This window comes from Heteronotia binoei, chromosome 4 (genome assembly GCF_032191835.1).
Source record: "Heteronotia binoei isolate CCM8104 ecotype False Entrance Well chromosome 4, APGP_CSIRO_Hbin_v1, whole genome shotgun sequence".
In the NCBI taxonomy this organism is placed as follows: domain Eukaryota; kingdom Metazoa; phylum Chordata; class Lepidosauria; order Squamata; family Gekkonidae; genus Heteronotia; species Heteronotia binoei.
Window position 1 is genome coordinate 2,205,636 of NC_083226.1, and position 19,799 is coordinate 2,225,434.

Consider the following 19,799-nt stretch of genomic DNA (forward strand, 5'->3'; position numbering starts at 1 on the left):
GGTCAATGACTGTAATAATAAACAACTGAACTTGAACTGAGTGATTGAGGTAGCAGACAGCTTCAGATGCAGCAGCAGTTCAGCACCAGGGCCCAAAGGAGAAGAAGAAATCCGTACTAACTTGCTGTGAATGTCCAGGTCACTGACCCTGCACCAAGCTGGAGAGGAGGGAAGGGAAGAGCAGAGGTCTGGACATTCGCAACAGGTTAGTACAGACTGCCTCTTGCCCTTTGGATCAACAACCAGATGCGAAAAGCAGAAAGACTCCAATGAATTCAGACTTTATAGGTTAGGTCAAGGGAACTTACACGTTTGCACTGCAGACAGAACCAAGAGTATTTCTAGGAGTAACCCTACAGAGAAGAGGGCCTACAGAGAAGAAAACCCACAGAATTCCAGTGGTTCCCCCCTGTGCTGAACTGCAGGTAACAATCTAAGCAGTAAACTGGACAGACAAGAGGCGACTTCCAGCAGAGTTTCCTTTTATTTCATTACAAACCAGTTAACAGAAACCTGTGCAAACTAGTGTAAGCTACTTTTGAGGTATGCACGGCACAGAGACACAATGGTGGGCGTGAGAAGAGACACTTGTAAAGTTGGGGGAACCAGCAAAATCCAAGCCCACTTCGATACCGTTTTGCGCCCGCCAAGAAAAAAGCGAGTCGGTGGACAAACAAACATTGGCTTCCGATTGTCTGCTGAACACACAAGAGGGAAGCAGATAAGGCCAACACTTTGGCTTAGAAGGCAGCGTATTGTAAACAGTGCAGGGAGCCTCTTTCTCTCTCTCTCTCTCTCCCACAAGACCTTGCAAGGAGAGCCAACTTCTCCCAGGCTCTGAGCTCTCATGTCTTCTGCAGCGCTGACTGAAGGAGCCGTTTGCTAGAATATTCTGCCCCTTTCTTGTGCTTTGGTATGTTGCTTGGCAGTGTACAGTATTAGCTGGCTCTATGGACATTCCTGGGGGGTGTCGTGACGACTTTGGGAGCCCGAGGAGCCACAGAAAGGAAATGGGGCTACAGGAAGCACAACCCTAGTTCAAAGCCAGACACTGAGACGTATCCAACCACCAGCTGATTTCGTGGGAGGGGGGGGGGTACAGTGAACAGGGACGAGCCAAATCAAGAGTCATCATTCAGTTGGCATCTACAAGTGTATCGCTACATAATCACGTTTGCCCTTCAACATATTAAAAAAAAAACCTCCACAAACTCCATTTTCTACCAAGAAAGCAGGGATCATGTGCCTCAAGTTCGGACTTGGAATTTCCCCGCTTTTGTAATGTATTTCACACCCTTGAAAGGCTTGTACTTCTCTCCGTACATGTCGAGGCGGTTGACTTTCAGTCCTAGAATGGGGAATGCAAAAAGAGAATTAAAAACATTTTTCAATATGAAAGACAGCACTTTTAGCCCACACACTTCCCTTCAAAATCGGGCAGGGGGCGGGCTTCTCTGGTGGCATGGGAGATGCTCCTTCCTCACTCAAAGCATGGAAATCCAGTACCCGCTGTTACTGTTTAGGCAGGGCCTTCTCAATTAATTAACTAACTTTTTAGGCCACCCTTCCCTGCAAGTGGGGCTCACAATGTCTTACAACAGAAAGAAACATACAATAACTAGAAGTTTAAAATCCTACAATAAAATACACAATGCATACACCAACAATAACTCAATCCATTCCAAGATGGTTAGAAGATTTCAGATTTCATGCTGCACGTCGACTGAATGCCTGGTGGATCATCTCTGCCTTTCATGCCCTGCGGAAAGGTAACAAACCCCACAGGGCATGGATTTTCTTTCGCAAAGAGTAGGTAGGGAACAGGGTTGAAGAAGGCCTGGTTCTGGTCAGGGACAGCCATGTCTCCCTTGGGCCAGGGACCACCAGGAAGTTCTTACTTCCCGAGGCAGACTGAGAGAGGCAGTCCTGAAGGTTTGCGGGCCTCTGACCACTCAGGGCCTTAAAGGTCAAAACCAAAACCTTGAACCTGATTTGGTGCTCCACTGGAAGACGCCAGAGTAGCTCACACAGTACAGGTCAAATGTGTGCCATCCAAGGGGCATCTTTCTCAGAAAGATGAGCTGCTCACCCCAGAGGACACACACACACACACACTCCCCTCGCCAAGCCACACAAATTCTTGACTGATCCTAGAACCTTTTGAAGAAGACAGAAGGCATTGGATTTATATTCTGCTCTCCACTCAAGAGTATCAGAGCGGCTCACAATCTCCTTTATCTCCCTCCCCCATAACAGACACCCTGTAAGGTGGGTGGGGCTGAGAGGGCTCCCCCAGAAGCTGCCCTTTCAAGGACAACTCCTGCTAGAGCTAAGGCTAATCCAAGGCCATTCCAGCAGCTGCAAGTGGAAGAGTGGGGGATCAAACGCGGTTCTCCCAGATAAGAGTCCGCACACTTCCACCACTACACCAAACTGGCTCTCTCTTTGGGTAAATAGTGGAGTCTGGGAAGAGAACTGAGAACTGCAAAGCCCTTCTAGGCATTACAGAATCATGCAGGGAGAGGGGCCATCTATTCCAACCCCCTGCTCAATGCAGGATCAGCCTAGAGCATCTCTGACCAGTGTTCATTCGGCTGCTGCGTGAAGACTGCCAGTAAAGAGAAAGCTCATAACTTCCCCAGGCAGCCAATTCCACTACTAAACATTTTTCCTAATATCCAGCCGGTATCTTTCCCCCTGTAATTTTTGATTTTAATTATATATTGTGAAATGTTAATTTAAAGTGTAATTTTATACTTTTATGTTAGTTTTATATATGTTGTAAGCCGCCCTGAGCCACTCGGTGGGAAGGGCGGGATATAAATCCCAGATAGATAAATAAATAAATAAATAAATAAATAAATAAATAAAACAATTAATTTAGACCTGTCACTGCAAGTCTTCTGCCAGCAGGAACAGCTCCCTGCCCTCCTCTAAGGGACAGCCCTTCAAAGACTTCAAGAGAGCCGTCCTGTCCCCCCCTCAGCCTCCTCTTCTCCAGACTGAGCCTTCCCAAGGCCCTCTGCCTTTCCTCCTGGGGCTGTCGGTCTCCAGGCCCCTGGTTCATCCTCTTCTGCATCAGCTCCAGGCCAGCGTGACCCCCGCCTCACCTGAGATGGCCAGCTGTTGGATCTTGAACTGGATATTCAGGCTGGGGTTCTCTTCTGGTTTGGGGGCTCCGGACTGCAAGTTCACCATCCCTTTAAGGCTGGGCAACTTCTGAACGGCGATCTTGCCCACGTCCCACGTCAGCACCTGAAACCACAACGTTTGCATGATGATTTCCCCAAACTTGCTCACTTGGGCACAATCAGAAGGGTGGGGGGAGTGCTATGTTAAGAATGAAAGATGTGCCCCGATTTATAGACATGCTGAGTTTGCTGCTTGTGTTCTCCGCTACAAGGCAAGATTTGGTTTTTTCCAACAGAACTCAAGAATAGACATATTCAGGGCTTTTTCTGCAGCATGAACTCCTTTGCATATTAGGCCACACACCCCAGATGTAGCCAATCCTCCTGGAGCTTACAGGGCTCTTAGTACAGTGCCTACTGTAAGCTCCAGGAGGACTGGCTGCATCAGGGGTGTGTGGCTTAATATGCAAAGGAGTTCCTGCTTCAAAATAAAGCCCTGGGCATATTACCTCTTGTGAGCTAGACCTGGGGTGCCAAGCAGGGGGACCAACAACATGGCCAAGAGTTGGAGAAGAAAAGTGAGCCTCTGAGAAAAACAAAGGGAAGTGGCTGATCTCTTCCAGGGCTTCTTTGCAACAGAGATTCCTTGATGAAAGAGCTTGCTCAGAACTGGAATCTCACCTCCTGATTCTCTGCACGTTTGTTTATTTATTTAGTAGGCTTATATTCTGCCCTTTCCCGTAAACGGGCTCACAACATAAAACGAACAATAAAAACCTACAGTTCAGAGCTAAACCAATACATTAAAATTAAACAAGTGGAAACAATAAAACAAGAAATAAAGTGCACCACAGGCAGGAAGGGCACATTGTACAAGGCAAGCAATCACAGGCCCAGATTAGATGATGGAAGTAATAGGATAGCACTGCAATAAGACACAGTGTCACCACAAGGGAGGCCAACTGATGGAATAATAGCTGGAATAGGACGCCCGCTGCCTCTTAGAATCCTAGAGTTGGAAGGGATGTCTAGGGACATCTAGTCCAATCCCTGCACAATGCAGGAAACTCACAAACCCCTCCCCCTAAGTTCACAGGATCTTCATCACTGTCAGATGGCCATCTAGCCTCTGTTGAAAAACCTCCAAGGAAGGAGAGCCCACCACCTCCCAAGGAAGCCTATTTCACTGAGGAATTGCTCTAACAGTCAGGAAGTTCTTCCTAATGTTGATCCGGGAGAGCCACTGCTTGGAATGCAGAATTCAGTCCCTGGTACTTCCAGCTAAAAGGATCAGGCAGGAGGTGACGTGAAAGACCGTTCTCCACCCGAGACACTGGAGAGCTGCTGCCAGTCCGAGTAGACAATTCTGACCTTAACGGACCAATTCAGTATCAGGAATTTGACAAAAGATTTATATCCTGCCCTCCGCTCAGAGTGGCTCACAATCTCCTTTATCTCCTTCCCCCACAACAAACACTCTGTGAGGTAGGTGGGGCTGAGAGAGCTCTCCCAGAAGCTTCCCTTTCAAGGACAACTCCATGTCTGTAACTTCCTGGCCTCTGCACTGTGTACCCACCATGAGAAACAAAGTGTTCAAGCAGGGATTAAGTGGTTCTGAGTGAGGCCTCACGACCCCTTTCTCATGGTCTGCACAACCCTTCAAACTCCGTGGCCTCCATCCACTTCCACAGGGAAAGCGAAGGCGAAGGGAGCTTGGTTGACCACACCTTGAAGGCCCCAGTGGCCAGAGAAGGACTCACCTTCGTGACGGGATCAAAAGTGTAGTTCCCTTGGGAAGCCGTCAGGTTCATGTTGAGCACTGCTTTTGGCATGTGGACTGTCATGACAACTCCTTCCACCATCTTCCCCATGTTCTGTTTCGGTCCAATCGTGACATCAAACTTTCCACAAGAGCAGTTCTCTTTGAAAGTGATGGTGTGTTTCACGTACACAGGAATGGCCACCAAACTAGGAGGGAGAAAAGGAGAGCAGCACTTTTTGGGGGGAGGAAAGCAGCAAACACAGCAGAGGTACCAAGTCCCTTGTGGGCCACCGTACTTGGATGTGCGCAAGCCTCCCCCTAACATGCATTAAGAGCAGGTGGACAGTTCCTGAATGCTGCTCGTCCTCTAAGGGACTGACTCCACAGGATGAATTAAGCGTTAGTTTACTGAGAGTGGCAGGTCTGCAAGATACACAAGGAAGCAAAATCCTGTAAAGAGAAGCTGCTGCTTCATAAGAACGTAAAAGAAGCCATGTTGCTTCAGGCCAGTGGCCCATCCAGTCCAACACTCCGTGTCACACAGTGGCCAAAAAAACCCAGGTGCCATCAGGAGGTCCATCAGTGGGGCCAGGACAGCAGAAGCCCTCCCACTGTGCCTCCCCAAGCACCAAGAAGACAGAGCATCACTGCCCCAGACATAAGAATATAAGAGAAGCCATGTTGGATCAGGCCAGTGGCCCCTCCAGTCCAACACTCTGTGTCACATAAGAGCATAAGAGAAGCCCTGTTGGATAAGGCCAATGGCTCCTCCAGTCCAACACTCCGTGTCACACAGTGGCCAAAAAAACACAGGTGCCATCAGGAGGTCCATCAGTGGGGCCAGGACACTAGAAGCCCTCCCACTGTGCCCCCCCCACTCAAGCACCAAGAATATAGAGCATCCCTGCCCCAGACAGAGAGTTCCAACAATACGGTGTGGCTAAGAGCCACTGATGGACCTCTGCTCCATATGCTTATCCAATCCTGTCTTGAAGCTGTCTATGCTTGTAGCCGCCACCACCTCCTATGGCAGTGAATTCCATGTGTTAATCAACCTTTGGGTGAAGAAGTACTTCTTTTTATCAGTTCTAATGCGACCACTCAGCAATTTAATGGAGTGTCCATGAGTTCTTGTATTGTGAGAAAGGGAGAAAAGTACTTCTTTATCTTCCTTCTCTATCCCATGCAGAATCTTGTAAACCTCTATCATGTCACCCCTCAGTCAACATTTCTCCAAGCTAAAGAGCCCCAAGCGTCATTCCAGTTGCCCTTTGCTGAGCTTTTCCCAGTGCTATATCTTTTTTGAGGTGTGGCGACCAAAACTGCACACAGTACTCCAAATGAGACCGCACCATCGATTTATACAGGGGCATTATGATACTGGCTGATTTGTTTTCAGTTCCCTTCCTAGTAATTCCCAGCATGGCATTGGCCTTTTTTATTGCAATCACACACTGTCTTGACATTTTCAGTGAGTTATCTACAATGACCCCAAGATATCTCTCTTGGTCAGTCTCTGCCAGTTCACACCCCATCAACTTGTATTTATAGTTAGGATTTTTGGCCCCAATGTGCATTACTTTGCAACTGGCCACATTGAACCTCATTTGCCATGTTGACGCCCATTCACCCAGCCTCCACAGATCCCTTTGGAGTGCCTCACTTCCAGCAGCTGGAATTATGGGACTGGCAGTGGCAAGCAGGGGCAGGGGGGGATCTTTCTGGAATCCCTCAGCCATATCCAAAGGGGCGGGGCCTCAACAGATCAACTCACAGAGTGTGTGTCAAGTACTATCAGGCTGCATCTGACTTATGGGCATTTTCAAGGCAAAACAGACTAACAGAGGTGGTTGGCCATTGCCTGTCTCTGCATAGCAACCCTGGCATTTCTGGGTGTTCTTTCATGCAAGTGTGAACCCTACTTGGCTTCCTAGATCTGATGAGATCGGGCTGGCCTGGGCCATTCAAGGCAGAGCCTTTCAGTTTCAGCTGTGCATCTCACACTTGGGATGCCGAAGTTTGATGGGGAACGGAGGCACCAGCATAAAACAACAAAACCACAAACCCTTCCCTTGTGGCAAAGCCGTCCGACTTCAGCTTCTGAGCCTGCTATGTTCTGACCTTTTAAAAAGTGTTTTTCATGTCCCAAAAACAACGTTTAAGTCACCAAGAACCTCCTGACGGACGTTCCTTCTGGGCTGAGAGAGAAGGTTGGCGAAGCACCTGACCCTGGAGTCCTGTGTGCAGTTTTGGGCACCACATGTTAAGAAGGATATAGACAAGCTGGAACGGGTCCAGAGGAGGGCGACGAAGATGGTGAGGGGTCTGGAGACCAAGTCCTGTGAGGAAAGGTTGAAGGCGCTGGGCATGTTTAGCCTGGAGAGGAGGTGGCTGAGAGGTGATAGGATCACCATCTTCAAGTCCTTGAAGGGCTGTCATCTAGAGGATGCTGTGGAATTGTTTTCTGTGGCCCCGGAAGGTAGGACCAGAACCAATGGGTTGAAATTAAATCAAAAGAGTTTCCGGATCAACATTAGGAAGAACTTCCTGACAGCTAGAGCGATTCCTCAGTGGAACAGGCTTCCTCGGGAGGTGGTGGACTCTCCTTCCTTGGAGGTTTTTAAACAGAGGCTAGATGGCCATCTGACAGCAATACAGATCCTATGAATTTAAGGGGAGGTGCTTGTGAGTTTCCTGCATTGTGCAGGGGGTTGGGGATCTCAACTCTGGGATTCTATGATCCTTTGAGACTTACTTTTGTGAGCTGACCCGATAGGAAATCAGTCTGAAGTTTCCATCCGGTGGGATGAAAGAGAGGACTCTTTCCGACTCCCAGCGCTTGAACCGAATGCAGGGATGGAAGCTCACGTCATCGAGAAGCCGTGGGTTCTGTGGAACAGGAAACACAGCATAGTTCTTTCCCATGAATAACAGCCCTGATGCTTCATAACGGGCTCACCCCTAAAAGAAGACTCTCTCCAGCTGTGTAAGCAGTTGTTGGGGAGGGGGGGGGCGGTCTGCGTCCCTCCTCAAGATCCACCTCAGGCTCATCTTTAGCCAATCACAGCAGCCTCTCCTGCATTGCAGGGCTGCTAGATGACAGAATGAGCTTAATGTGCTTTAATTTTTTCTCATGTATTTCAATTATTGTTATTTTATCTAAGACCTGTGTAATATGTAGACTTCCCTGAATGAATGGGAAAAAAACGCTTGTAATGATTAATATGCTTAGAAGGGTAGCCTGCTCAAATGACAGCTTCCATTTTTTTCTCATTAATTGTTGCAAAAGCACAGAGACAAAAGAAAGGAAGCGCAGGCAACGGGGGAAAGAGAACATTTTGAGATACATTTGGGCACAGGACTGTCAGATAACAGATTTACATTTGGCTGCAAGTGAAATTATTATTCTTCCTTCTTTTCTCTCTCTTGCCCTCTTTAAATAGAAATAATTGGCACATGGTAGATTCTTTACTCTGATCTGAATTTGATATATGCTGTATTTTTTTATGTGTGCACCACTCATAAGTTTCCCTGAACGCCTGTCAATTTAAGGCCAAAACTATCTTTGTTGTTGTTCAGTTGCACAGGTGATTCCAACTCTTTGCGACCCCCTGGACCAAGTCACGCCAGGCCCTCCTGTCTTCCACCATCCTCCGAAGTCTGCTCAAATTCATGTTTGTTACATCAGTAACGCTGTCCAGCCATCTCACCTTTTGCCGCCCCCTTCTTCTTTTGCCTTCTGTCATCAGGGTCTTCTCCAGTGAACTATCCATGATGCCCCAAACTCTCTGGCAGGTCAGAAGATGGGCTTTGCCCCCAGCTCTGGGTCACTGGTGCCCCCAGGGCAGGCGGCTGTGCATGAGAAGCTCAGCTACATCCCATCAATTGAGCAATGGCAAGCTAAAATTTGGGAGCTTTTACTTATGGTTGGAATCAATCACTAAGTCTTTTGAATCTAAGGAATCAAATAATTTAATGGATAAATGGTTCCCTATACTGGATTTGGAATGGCATCTTAGTTCCTTTGAATCATATATTCCCAAATACTTACATCATGGTCTGATTTTGTTTTTTTAAAAAACAAAAATGTCATGAGCAGTGTTCCCTCTAAGCTGAGTTAGTGTGAGCTAGCTCACAGATTTTTAGCCTCCAGCTCACACATTTTTGTCCCAGCCCAGGAAGAATGGCCCCACTAATTTCTGCAGTAGCTCACAACTTTAATGCCAGTCACTCACAATTTTAATGCCAGTAGCTCACAAAGTTGAATTTTTGCTCACAAGACTCTGCAGTTTAGAGGGAACACTGATCATGAGTTAGATCAGGGGTGTCCAACATGCATTTTGGGGGCCGAATCAGGCCCTTGGAGGGCTCCTATCAGGTCGCCAAGCAACTGGCTGTCATCTGCTTCCTTCTCCCCCTCTGTTGCTTCCTTCTGTATCACAGCTTGCTCTACCAGGCATAGCAGAGCTACTGAGCCAAGCCTCTTTTCCTTCTATTGGATAAGGCTCCTCCCCTTCCAGTCCCCTGGGGAAGGAAGTAAAGAGTCAGAGCTTCCTTTGCCCATTTCCCTGGTTCCCATGGGAGAAACACAAAGAAAGCACCTTTAATAAGAGCAATGAGTGCTAACCGTTTAAGCATGTTTTACGGTTTTTAAAAAATATATTTGTGTTTGTCTGTATTATTTTAAAAATTTATATCTCTGCTACCTAATTTTAAATAGGTACCCACATGGCCTGGCCTAACATGGCCCGGCCCAAAGAGGCCTCATTTATGGCACATCTGGCCATTGTAACAAATGAGTTTGACGCCCCTGAGTTAGATCCTTTTTTAGTAGCCTACCATAATTGCAGCTTTATTTATATGTATGCCTAAGAGATAAGCAATCTGCATATTGCATGTAGGTTTCTTCTTTTGCCTTATATGAAAATTTTATATTTTATCTGATTTTTCAATAAACTTTATAAAATGTTTAAAAAAGAAGCTCAGCTGACCCATGACATCCCTCCAAGGTGAGGCGACGTTTCCTGTGGCAGCTTGAGGTGGGGGCACAGCAAAGACAGACCCCTGGCCAAAGGAGTCCCTGAGAGCAGCAACCAGCTTCAAGGCCCCTCCCCCAAATTGTGACCTCCCCCACAAAAGACAAAATCCTGGGTCGTCCAAGGCAGAAAAAGTACAGCAAACCAGAGCCCGCAGGTGGTACTGGGCAGTGGGCAGCCATTTCTTTTGCCCAGAGAGCCCAAGGCAATCTTCTCTCCCACCTGCAGGCCACTAGACAACACCTCCAATCCTCTTGAGCAAACAACAGTTTGGAGCATCACGACCACAAGCGAGAAGAGCTTCACTTACCATGAAAGAGAGCGAGAGGTCAGGCATCCCTGAGAGTTTGATGCAGGCATCGATGACCCCCTGGATTTCGGCAAAGACAGTGGAGCCTGGAAAAGAGAGTTTGTTTAAGCTACTTCCCAACTGCTTCTCAAGTCCAGAACAAGAGACAATAAAGAAGAAGATGAAAAAGACTGGACTTATATCCTGCCTTATACTCTGAATCTCAGAGAGGTCACAATCTCCTTTACCTTCCCCCCTCTCCCACAACAAACACCCTGTGAGGTGGGTAGGGCTGAGAGAGCTCTCCCAGAAGCTGCCCTTTCAAGGACAACTCCTACGAGAGCTATGGCTGACCCAAGGCCACTCCAACAGCTGCAAGTGGAGGAGTGGAGATTCAAACCCAGTTCTCCCAGATAAGAGTCGGCGCACTTCACCACTACACCGAACAATGAAAACCAAGTAAAGTACAACAATAAATAAAGTACCAGTACAATGAAATACCAAATGATGACAATCTAAAGCATCACACAGGTCAAAATATTTAAATCAGCAATTATAAATCAAGAATTTACAAAAACAGAATACTAAAAAAAAAATTAAAACTAAACCCCCACAAAAACAACAAACATGTCAAAATACAAAAAGCAGCAATTAAAAAAAAACTACAAAAAAACCAGTCAACATCGATCACTTGAGAGCTCCTGTAACTTATTAAAGCTCTTTGCCCCCCCGCTCCTTTCCTCCCCCTGGACTCTGCGTTCAATGGGACGTTTGCAGTTTTGTAAAAAGGGATTGAAATTTTTCCAGTTGGCTCTTGGCTACCAGAATTAATTTTGATCAGATCACGGCAGTCGGACGGACCAGCTTAAAGCTGCTGTGCCATTAGAGGAAACACACAAGAGAGGAGGCAGGTGGTGGTCACAGGTCACTAGCAGCAGACTCTGCCTGGTCAAGCTGGGGCCCTTGGAAAAGAACTGCCCTGCCTGTCTGACATCCCGCTGTGTCACCTCTGGCACCAACTGGCAGCAGGCCCCAGGCCTCTGCAAGGCCCAACCAACTAGGCCAGCACAGGCCTCACCCTACCAAGAACTCACTTTCCCCCTCTCAGCCCTGTATCTTAATGCTGTAATAATAATAATCAGGGCTTTTTTTGTAGCAGGAACTCCTTTGCATAGTAGGCCACATGCCCCTGACATAGCCAGTCCTGGAGTTTACAGTAAGCCCTATAGGAAGAGCCCTGTAAGCTCATGGAGGATTGGCTACATCAGGGAGGTGTGGCCTAACATGCAAAGGAGTTCTTGCTACAAAAAAAGCCCTGATAATAATCATCATCATTTGTAAATTTGTTGGGATAACAACGTGAAGTTCTCTGAAAATGAGTGCACAGAGCTCTCTTTCTCTCTATTACTTTAGTATCTGAAGGTTCAGCCAAAGGATTTGGCTCTTTTTTCCCAGCCACGATCTCCTCTCAAACTGCTCCCTCCTTCCAGGATGAAGCCACCAGACACGGCAGCTCCTTACCGGATTTGTCAATGATGGCATCAATTTCTTCCACCACGTCAAAATAGGCCTCGTTGTTGGTGTACTTCACCCCCGCTCTCCGCCAGGGAATGTTCGAGAGCTGGCCCGTCGGAAGAGTGTCACCCACATTGCTGCTGCCTGGGAGAAACACCGACAAAATCAGGAAAGAGGAAACTGGGAAGATGCCGACAGATCGGAACTGAGGCCATGTGGCTGCCCATCCCATCCCACACAAGCATTCTGAAATAGATAAATATCCAAAAACATTCTTTTCCAAACCCTTCACACAAAACTGCAGCTTGGAAAGAGTACAAAGAAGTCAGCCAAGAGATGTTAAATTGCCAAACATTTGAAGCCATGGGAGTAAAAAGCTGCTTTCCCCACTGGTTCTTTTTTTGGGGGAGAGGGACATAAATCTGTGCAATACTTACTTCCCCAGCTATCTTATTTGACTGTTTGAAAAACACAATGCAGCATTTGTAGCTTAATCATATAAAACTCTATTATTTGGCACATTTGTGAAATTCAAAAGCATAAATAGCAAAGCTACGCAATACTCGAGAGAACGGCTGACGTCTGTCTCCTGTGCTGTGCCTCAACACACACATCTTATTTTTTGCTGTCTAAGAAGTGTGGTGGGGGTGGGGGTGAAGAAAAGCTGAAATGAGAAAACACATTTTGTGGCAAACAACGGCAAATGTAATATTTGGATGAAACTATCTCATATAGTCACAACAGGACAAGAAGCATATTTGGACAACAAATTAAACTTTCATGCAACAGATAAAGGTATAGGTAGTCCCCTGTGCAAGCACCAGTCATTTCCGACTCTGGGGTGAGGTTGCTTTCACAACGTTTTCACGGCAGACTTTTTACGGGGTGGTTTGCCATTGCCTTCCCCAGTCATCTACACTTTCCCCCCAGCAAGCTGGGTCCTCATTTTATTGCCCTTGAAGGATGGAAGAAGACAATGACATTGGATTTATATTCCGCCCTCCACTCAGAGTCTCAGAGCGGCTCACAATCTCCTTTATCTTCCTTCCCCACAACAAACACCCTGTGAGGTGGGTGGGGCTGAGAGGGCTCTCAGCAGCTGCCCTTTCAAGGACAGAGTCTCAGACTGGCCTACAATCTCCTTTATCTCCCTCCCTCCCCCACAACAGACACCCTGTGAGGTGGGTGGGGCTGAGAGGGCTCTCACAGCAGCTGCCCTTTCAAGGACAACCTCTGCCAGAGCTATGGCTGACCCAAGGCCATTCCAGCAGGTGCAAGTGGAGGAGTGGGGAATCAAACCCGCTTCTCCCAGATAAGAGTCCGCGCACTTAACCGCTACACCAAACTGGCTGTCTACACCAACTGGAAGGCTGAGTGAGCCTTGAGCCGGCTACCTGAACCAGCTTCTGCTGAGATCGAACTCAGGTTGTGAGCAGGGAGCTCAGACCGCAGTACTGCAGCTTCACCACTCTGCGCCACGGGGCTCCTCAATGCAACAGATGGGAGAGTGTAAAACCTTGCAGTTTCAAAAGACAAAGTCTTTTGCAGGCATTTCTTCCCCACTCAAATCTCCCAACTGGAAACAAGTGGGGGGGGGCAGACTTCCCCCCCCCCCCCCAGGTTTCCACAACCCTGAGTCCCTCTTTGGTTTCAAGCATGGCCCTTAAGAAGAAGACTGCAGATTTATACCCTGCCCTTCTCACTGAATCAGAGACTCAGAGTGGCTCACAGTCTCCTCTCTTCTCCCCCCACTAGACATCTTGTGAGGTGGGTGGGGCTGAGAGGGCTCTCACAGCAGCTGCCTTTTCAAGGACAACTCCTTTGAGAGCTATGGACAAGCGAAACTATCCGAATACCTGTGATGGAGTTAACAACGGAACGCAGGATGGTGGGAGGTTTGATGAGCTCTTTCAGGATGTTGGATTCTGTTGCCAGAGGAAACCCGTTGTCCAGCATCTCTTCCAGAAGCTCATAGACAATGACGACATTATCCTTAATGGCCGTCTCAGAACATTCTCCAAAGTAATCCTAGGCCGACCGGAAGATGCAAAAGAAGCAGTTCAGTTTGGTTAAGCACTGCCAGCGCCAGAGAACCATGACTGTGGAAGGAATGCACTAGCTATTGTTTAAGGTGCCCCTGGCAACTGCCAGCCTTGTGTCTTACAGCTCTGGCACTTTCTGAACCACATCTAGGTTCTTTGGTTGATTCAGGTAGCTATAAATGCTGGGCGTTGTCCCCCCTGGGCCATTTTCCCTGGAGTTGCTGTTTGCCTATGGAGTGAGCAGCAGCCTCTCTGTAGAAGTGCAATATCCCACCAGTGCCACAAATCTGATGTGTTCCCACCCCAAGCCACATCCAGCAGCAGCAAGTCTTTCTTGCCCAGGTGGTGGAACAAATACATCTAATCACAAGCTATGCTATTCCCCTAAGGCAGGGGTGGCCAAACTGTGGCTCAGGAGCCACATGTGGCTCTTTCACACAAATTGTGAGGCTCTTGAAGCCTCCACTGCCTTGTTGGCCAGCTTGGAGAAGACACTTGTCTCTTTAAATAACTTCTCCAAGCCAAGCCAGCCAGCAGCTTGGAGAATGCATTTAAAGTTGCTTTCTTTTCACCTCCCCCCGCCATCTTCCTCCCCCATCTATTTTCCTTCCTATATTGCGGCTCTCAAACATCTGATGTTCCTGTCTTGCGGCTCTCAAACATCCAACATTTATTCTGTGTGGCTCTTACAAGGCAAGAGCTAATACTATTAAAGCTATGGGAAAATGCTAAGGTTCCAAAAATCCATCAAGAATTGATTATGCTTTTATTAATGGCGGCTGAAAGTTTAATTGCCCTTCACTGGAAGTCCAAACACATCCCATCAATCAAGCAATGGCAAGCTAAGATCTGGGAATTGCTACTTATGGATAGAATAAGTCAGGGGTGGCCAACAGTAGCTCTCCAGATGTTTTTTGCCTACAACTCCCATCAGCCCCAGCCAGCATGGCCAATGGCTGGGGCTGATGGGAGTTGTAGGCAAAAAACATCTGGAGAGCTACCATAGGCCACCCCTGGAATAAGTGATTCAATTACTAGATCTCAAGACTCTAATGACTCTTTAATGGACAAATGGTTCCCAATATTCGACTCTGAATGGCATCTTAGTTCTTTTAAGTTGCATATCCCTATTTACACCATAGTTTGATAATTTTTTTTACCTGCTATTTCCATGTTTAACTTGAATTATTGTAAGGATTCTTTCATTTTTTCACTTGTTTTTTAATATGACATATCTTTATTGATTATTGTATATACAGATTTCATGGAGTGAAGGTACAGGTAATTAACACAAGGCAAAACTGACACTAGGCAATGAAATCAATGTTTGGTTCTTGTTTTAGTTCGTACTACTGATGAAGATTGTAAATTGAACTACACGCTAGAAGAACTTAAGAACTGACCACTGATTCCTTTACTGATTACTGTACATTGATCTACTACCTGTCATATGTGCTATCTTATTGTACAATTCTATTGATTTCATCAATAAAGTACATTTTTTTGCAAAAAAAAGTCTTTCTTTCCCTTGCGAGATCCCCCCTCCCACATCCGTCTCAGCTGTTTTCTTCTTCCCGCATTCCCTGGCCATCCCCCATACTGACCTGGAAGGTGTCAGCCACCCGGTGAAGGAACTCGATGACAAAGAGAGGCGGCACCTCGGTCTGAATGACAGACACAAAAAAGATTTTGTCCCGATAGATGCTGATGAGATAGTGGTGAGGCGTGGGGATGATGGGCGGGACATTTTCCACGTCGGCCGCTCTCTCCTGGGCTTCAAAGAAATAATCACACACAGATTGGCTGACCGCGCTCTTCCAGTGCTTCTCCAAGAAGATATCCCCAGAACAGTTTATAAGAAACAGACTGTGGATCATTTTCTGTTGGAGACACAGCCACACAACACATTAGGCAACGAACAAGCCATCTCAACACACACATGCACCTGTTTTGTACTGAATCCAACCATCACTGGCTCATCTAGGCTAGCATTTTCTATTCTGACCGGCAGTGGCTACAGTGCCTCAGGCAGAGGTCCTTTGAAACTGAAGATGCCGGAGGATTTGAACCTGGGACCTTCGGCATACAAAGCAGAGGCTCTTATACTGAGCCCCAGCCCCTACCCAGTCAGGAGCTCCCCCTCCCCACACCCTGGGAACTGAGCTTGATTTGGAAGGGTGTGTGTGGATCAAGGCCAGCACGTATCCATGGACACCCAGAGCACAAATTGTAACATGTCTCGCAAGCAGGGCTTTTTTTTGTAGCAGGAACTCCTTTGCATATTAGGCCGCACTCCTCTGATGTAGCCAATCCTCTTGGAGCTTACAGTAGGCCCTGTTCTAAGAGCCCTATAAGCTCTTGGAGGATTGGCTACATCAAGGGGTGTGGCCTAATATGCGAAGGAGTTCCTGCTACAAAAAAAGCCCTGCTTGCAAGCGAATCTCAGGTAGGAGAGCCAAGAAAGGCCTCTGACAGACTGGGCTGCGCTTGGCCAGAGGAACTGCTCAAAAGCCCTACCTTAAAAACATGGTTTTTCTTTTCACTTAAAAGGTGCCTGAGCTACAATCCCACATCTCATCATTACATACACGTACAGCTGCCCTACCAATTTCTTAATGCTGTTTTAGACAGTGTTGTTTAAATATGCTGTTATTGGCATGTTTTGTCCCACTATTTTCACTACTGTCTCTGCTGCTGAATTCTGTTTCAGCTGGAAGCTGCCTTGCCGGTCTGGGGAAGCAGCACAGACACCTTCTAAAGCAGGAGTGGCCAAACTTGCTTAGCTTAAGAGCCGCATAGAATAAATAGATGCTTGAGAGCCGCAAAACAAGAGGGAGGAAAATAAATGGGGCGGGAGGGAGTGGTGGAAAGAAAGCAACTTTAACTTTAATTGCAATTTGCCAAGTCAGCAAATGAGGCAGTGGGGGTTTTGAGAGCCACACAATATGTGTGAAAGAGCCACATGTGGCTCCCGAGCCACAGTTTGGCTACCCCTCTTCTGAAGCAAGAGTGCTTTTTATGAAACACGGAACAAGGATATCAACTGGGCCCAGATGTGCAGCCATGAATCTTTATGAACAATCCAATTGTGCTCAGCATGACAGTCAGGCCCAGAGTTGTCACTCATGTGTGAATCCCATGCAGGCGCTAAAAAGCAGGCAACACTGCACACATGGAAGGGAGCAAGACGGCACCAGCACCTTCTGGACACATCTGTACATGCAGCAACCCTGATGCATGCCATGGCCAGGGCTTTTTGTAGCAGGAACTCCTTTGCACATCAGGCCACACACCCCTGATGTAGCCAATCCTCCTGGAGCTTACAGTAGGCCCTGTGCTAAGAGTCCTGGTGTCAGAACTTGTAACTCTCTCTGTCTGCATTGACCAAACTGACTCCATGCTGTAACCTAACACCAACCCAGAGTCCATAGCCTGAGCAATTAACCCTGTGCCTCATAGCTATTCCAAGTATTTAGGGGCGACAGATAGTCTCTGTTCAACATCCACAGGTGCCCTTTTGAAGACAGGCCATTTGGCCTTCACCACGGGGAAGCATCCTCCCTTCTGATAACGAAGCCTGGGAAAGGAGACACTTGTCTGTAACCCGTGTGAATGATAGCTTTATTGTACTTTGCTGCTGGCATAAAATGTAACCAACTGCCAGGACTCGGCATTACTGTTATCTCGTAGCTCTAGCACTGTAGTTCTTCAATAAAGATCTTTACTTTGTAACAAGTATTGGAATCGTCTGAAGTTCGTTCCAGTTCTGACACCTGGAAGCTTCAAGAGGATTGGCTGTATCAGGGGTGTGTGGCCTAATATGCAAAGGAGTTCCTGCTATAAAAAAGCCCTGGCCATGGCCAATACCTGTCAAGTCTGTCTGTAACTCTGGCTCAGTCGAAGAGCACTCTGGGTAGAACCAAAGTGTATTCAAATGCTGCTAGCTCATACCTTCCCTACCCCTCCCTTCCTGTAGTGAGTGGCCTTGCTTTGAAATGGAAAGATGTGAAAGTCTTATCTGTGCCTTCTCAGGCCTGGCTCTCGGAAGGGAGTCAGGAGCCCACTACGATCAAGGCCATGCAAGCCTGAGAACGAATTGGTAACATCAATGTGTGAATGTTCCCTGCATAATCCTCCCCCCTTAGGAATCCCTTTGAAGTGTCCCTTATATGCAATGTATCTACAGGTTATTCTTTAGTCTTTTCAATGCTGGCCTAGCCTCAAGTATCAGTATCAATAAAGTAGTTTCTTTGTATCAACAACAACTCGTTATTGAATCTGCCGACTTGACAATACCCAGTGGGCACTGCAGACAGAAGCATCTGCCCAGACACATGGTTCATGCTGGAATGCAGTCTGCATTTGCACCAAGGCAGCCCCTGACTGGAAGCCTGCTGGTTTACAGACACTGAGAAAAGAAGCAAGTGGAGAATCAGCCTCCCACCAACATTTGCTCATGGAAAGACACCAACCCTGTCTTATTTGCAAGACCCAGTCTTTACTAATCGCCTAGCTCAAACACAAATATTTGCACAGTTCTGAAGTCTGCAGCATTTCACACCCACTCCAGAACTCCATGGCTTCTCAAAGCAGTGGGCTGCCACGCACAATCCTCCCTGGGATTCATTCAGGTGGGCTTCTTGTTATAGGGAACGTTTCCTACATGGAGCAGGCAAAAACCAACCACTCAACAGAGAAGAAATTTACATCTGCAGTTGTGGACAAGTTTACATCGGGACCACACAACATAGCATCCAGACAAGAATAAAAGAACATGAAAGACACTGCGGACTTGGCCAACCTGTAAAATCAGCAATGGCTGAACATAGTTTAACTCAAACAGGACACAGGCTCTTATTCCAAGATGCTGTAATGCTGGACAACACATCCAATTATGGTGTTAAATTGCACAGAGAAGCCATTGAAATCCATAAATTTCACACAATTTCAACAGGAAGGAAGTTTAAAAATGAACAAAATGCCCTACAGCTTACAACAGCACTACAGATAAGATTAGAATTTCAATAGTTAATCCATATACAAAAAACCCCCTCAGGGAAGCTCCTCTATTAGCAGGAAGTTCCTACAAGACAGTGACTCAGCCCTATCCCACCTGCCTGAGTAGATAGAAATTACCTGCCTACCAACTTCTTCTCAATTTGACCCAGAGAGAACTCCAGCTTTCTGGGTTACACCTCTGAGGCTGCCAGTCACAATTGCCAGCGAAAAGTCAGATCTCACAGTGCCAAGACCACGGCCACACAGCCTGGAAAATCTACAACAACCAAGAGAAGAAGTTATTCCTTTGGTCCCAAACAGGTTCCATAAAAATTTCTGTACCTCCATGAAGACAGGTGAGTTGCTGTGTTGGTCTGAAGCAACAGAACAAAGTCTGAGCCCAGGGGCACTTTTAAGACCAACACCCTTTAATTCTGGGTAGAAACTTTCACGCATTTCCAAAGCGCCAGGTTTTGATCCAAGGGTCCAGCCTCCTCTACCCACGTGCAGATTTGTTAGGCCTTGATCCTGGTCTTCAAGCAGCCTCTTTCTTTAAAGAGGCCATTATAGGAGGATTTAAAACGAGCAAAACAGGGAGTCCAGCCATTTTCACCTACTCAGGCAATTTATACCACCTCAGGAAAGCCACAGAGGCAAAGAAGGTTCTGGTCTTGTGGCATCTCTGCCACAAGACTGGAACCTTCTTTGCCTCTGCAGGGATGAAGCCACGTCTCTGCTGGAAATTGAGAGCCTCGGGGGAAAAGACACACACCATGTTTTCGTCATTCAAGCCGTTTGTTCTTCTGGTTCTGGTTGAAGCAATGCTCTTGTGGTCTAAAGATACCAGCCAAGAGTGAAACAGCAAGAGCTACCCTGAAGACTTTACCCGCAGCTTTGCAGAGTCAAAACTTTATTGCCTCAAGAGGCAGCCGTTTACAAGGGCTTTAAAAGAAAGCGTTGACTCTGCTTTATCCAGGCAGCCAAGAGGCAGAACATCTCAGAACAGCCGGGGGGGGGGGGGGCAAA

The 19,799-nt window shown here is 47.1% G+C and overlaps 1 protein-coding gene across 1 annotated transcript; it reads right to left on the reverse strand.

Annotated features, from left to right (window-relative positions):
* Positions 1-465: 465 nt before the first annotated feature.
* AP3M1 (adaptor related protein complex 3 subunit mu 1) lies at positions 466-15,687 on the reverse strand. Its single transcript, XM_060236704.1, has 8 exons — positions 15,380-15,687; positions 13,590-13,761; positions 11,740-11,877; positions 10,240-10,325; positions 7,649-7,782; positions 4,892-5,099; positions 3,111-3,255; positions 466-1,348 (listed from the first exon to the last, which is right to left on the reverse strand). The coding sequence occupies exons 1-8, from the start codon at positions 15,650-15,652 to the stop codon at positions 1,248-1,250; spliced, it is 1,257 nt and encodes a 418-aa protein (XP_060092687.1). The 5' UTR covers positions 15,653-15,687; the 3' UTR covers positions 466-1,247.
* Positions 15,688-19,799: the final 4,112 nt, after the last annotated feature.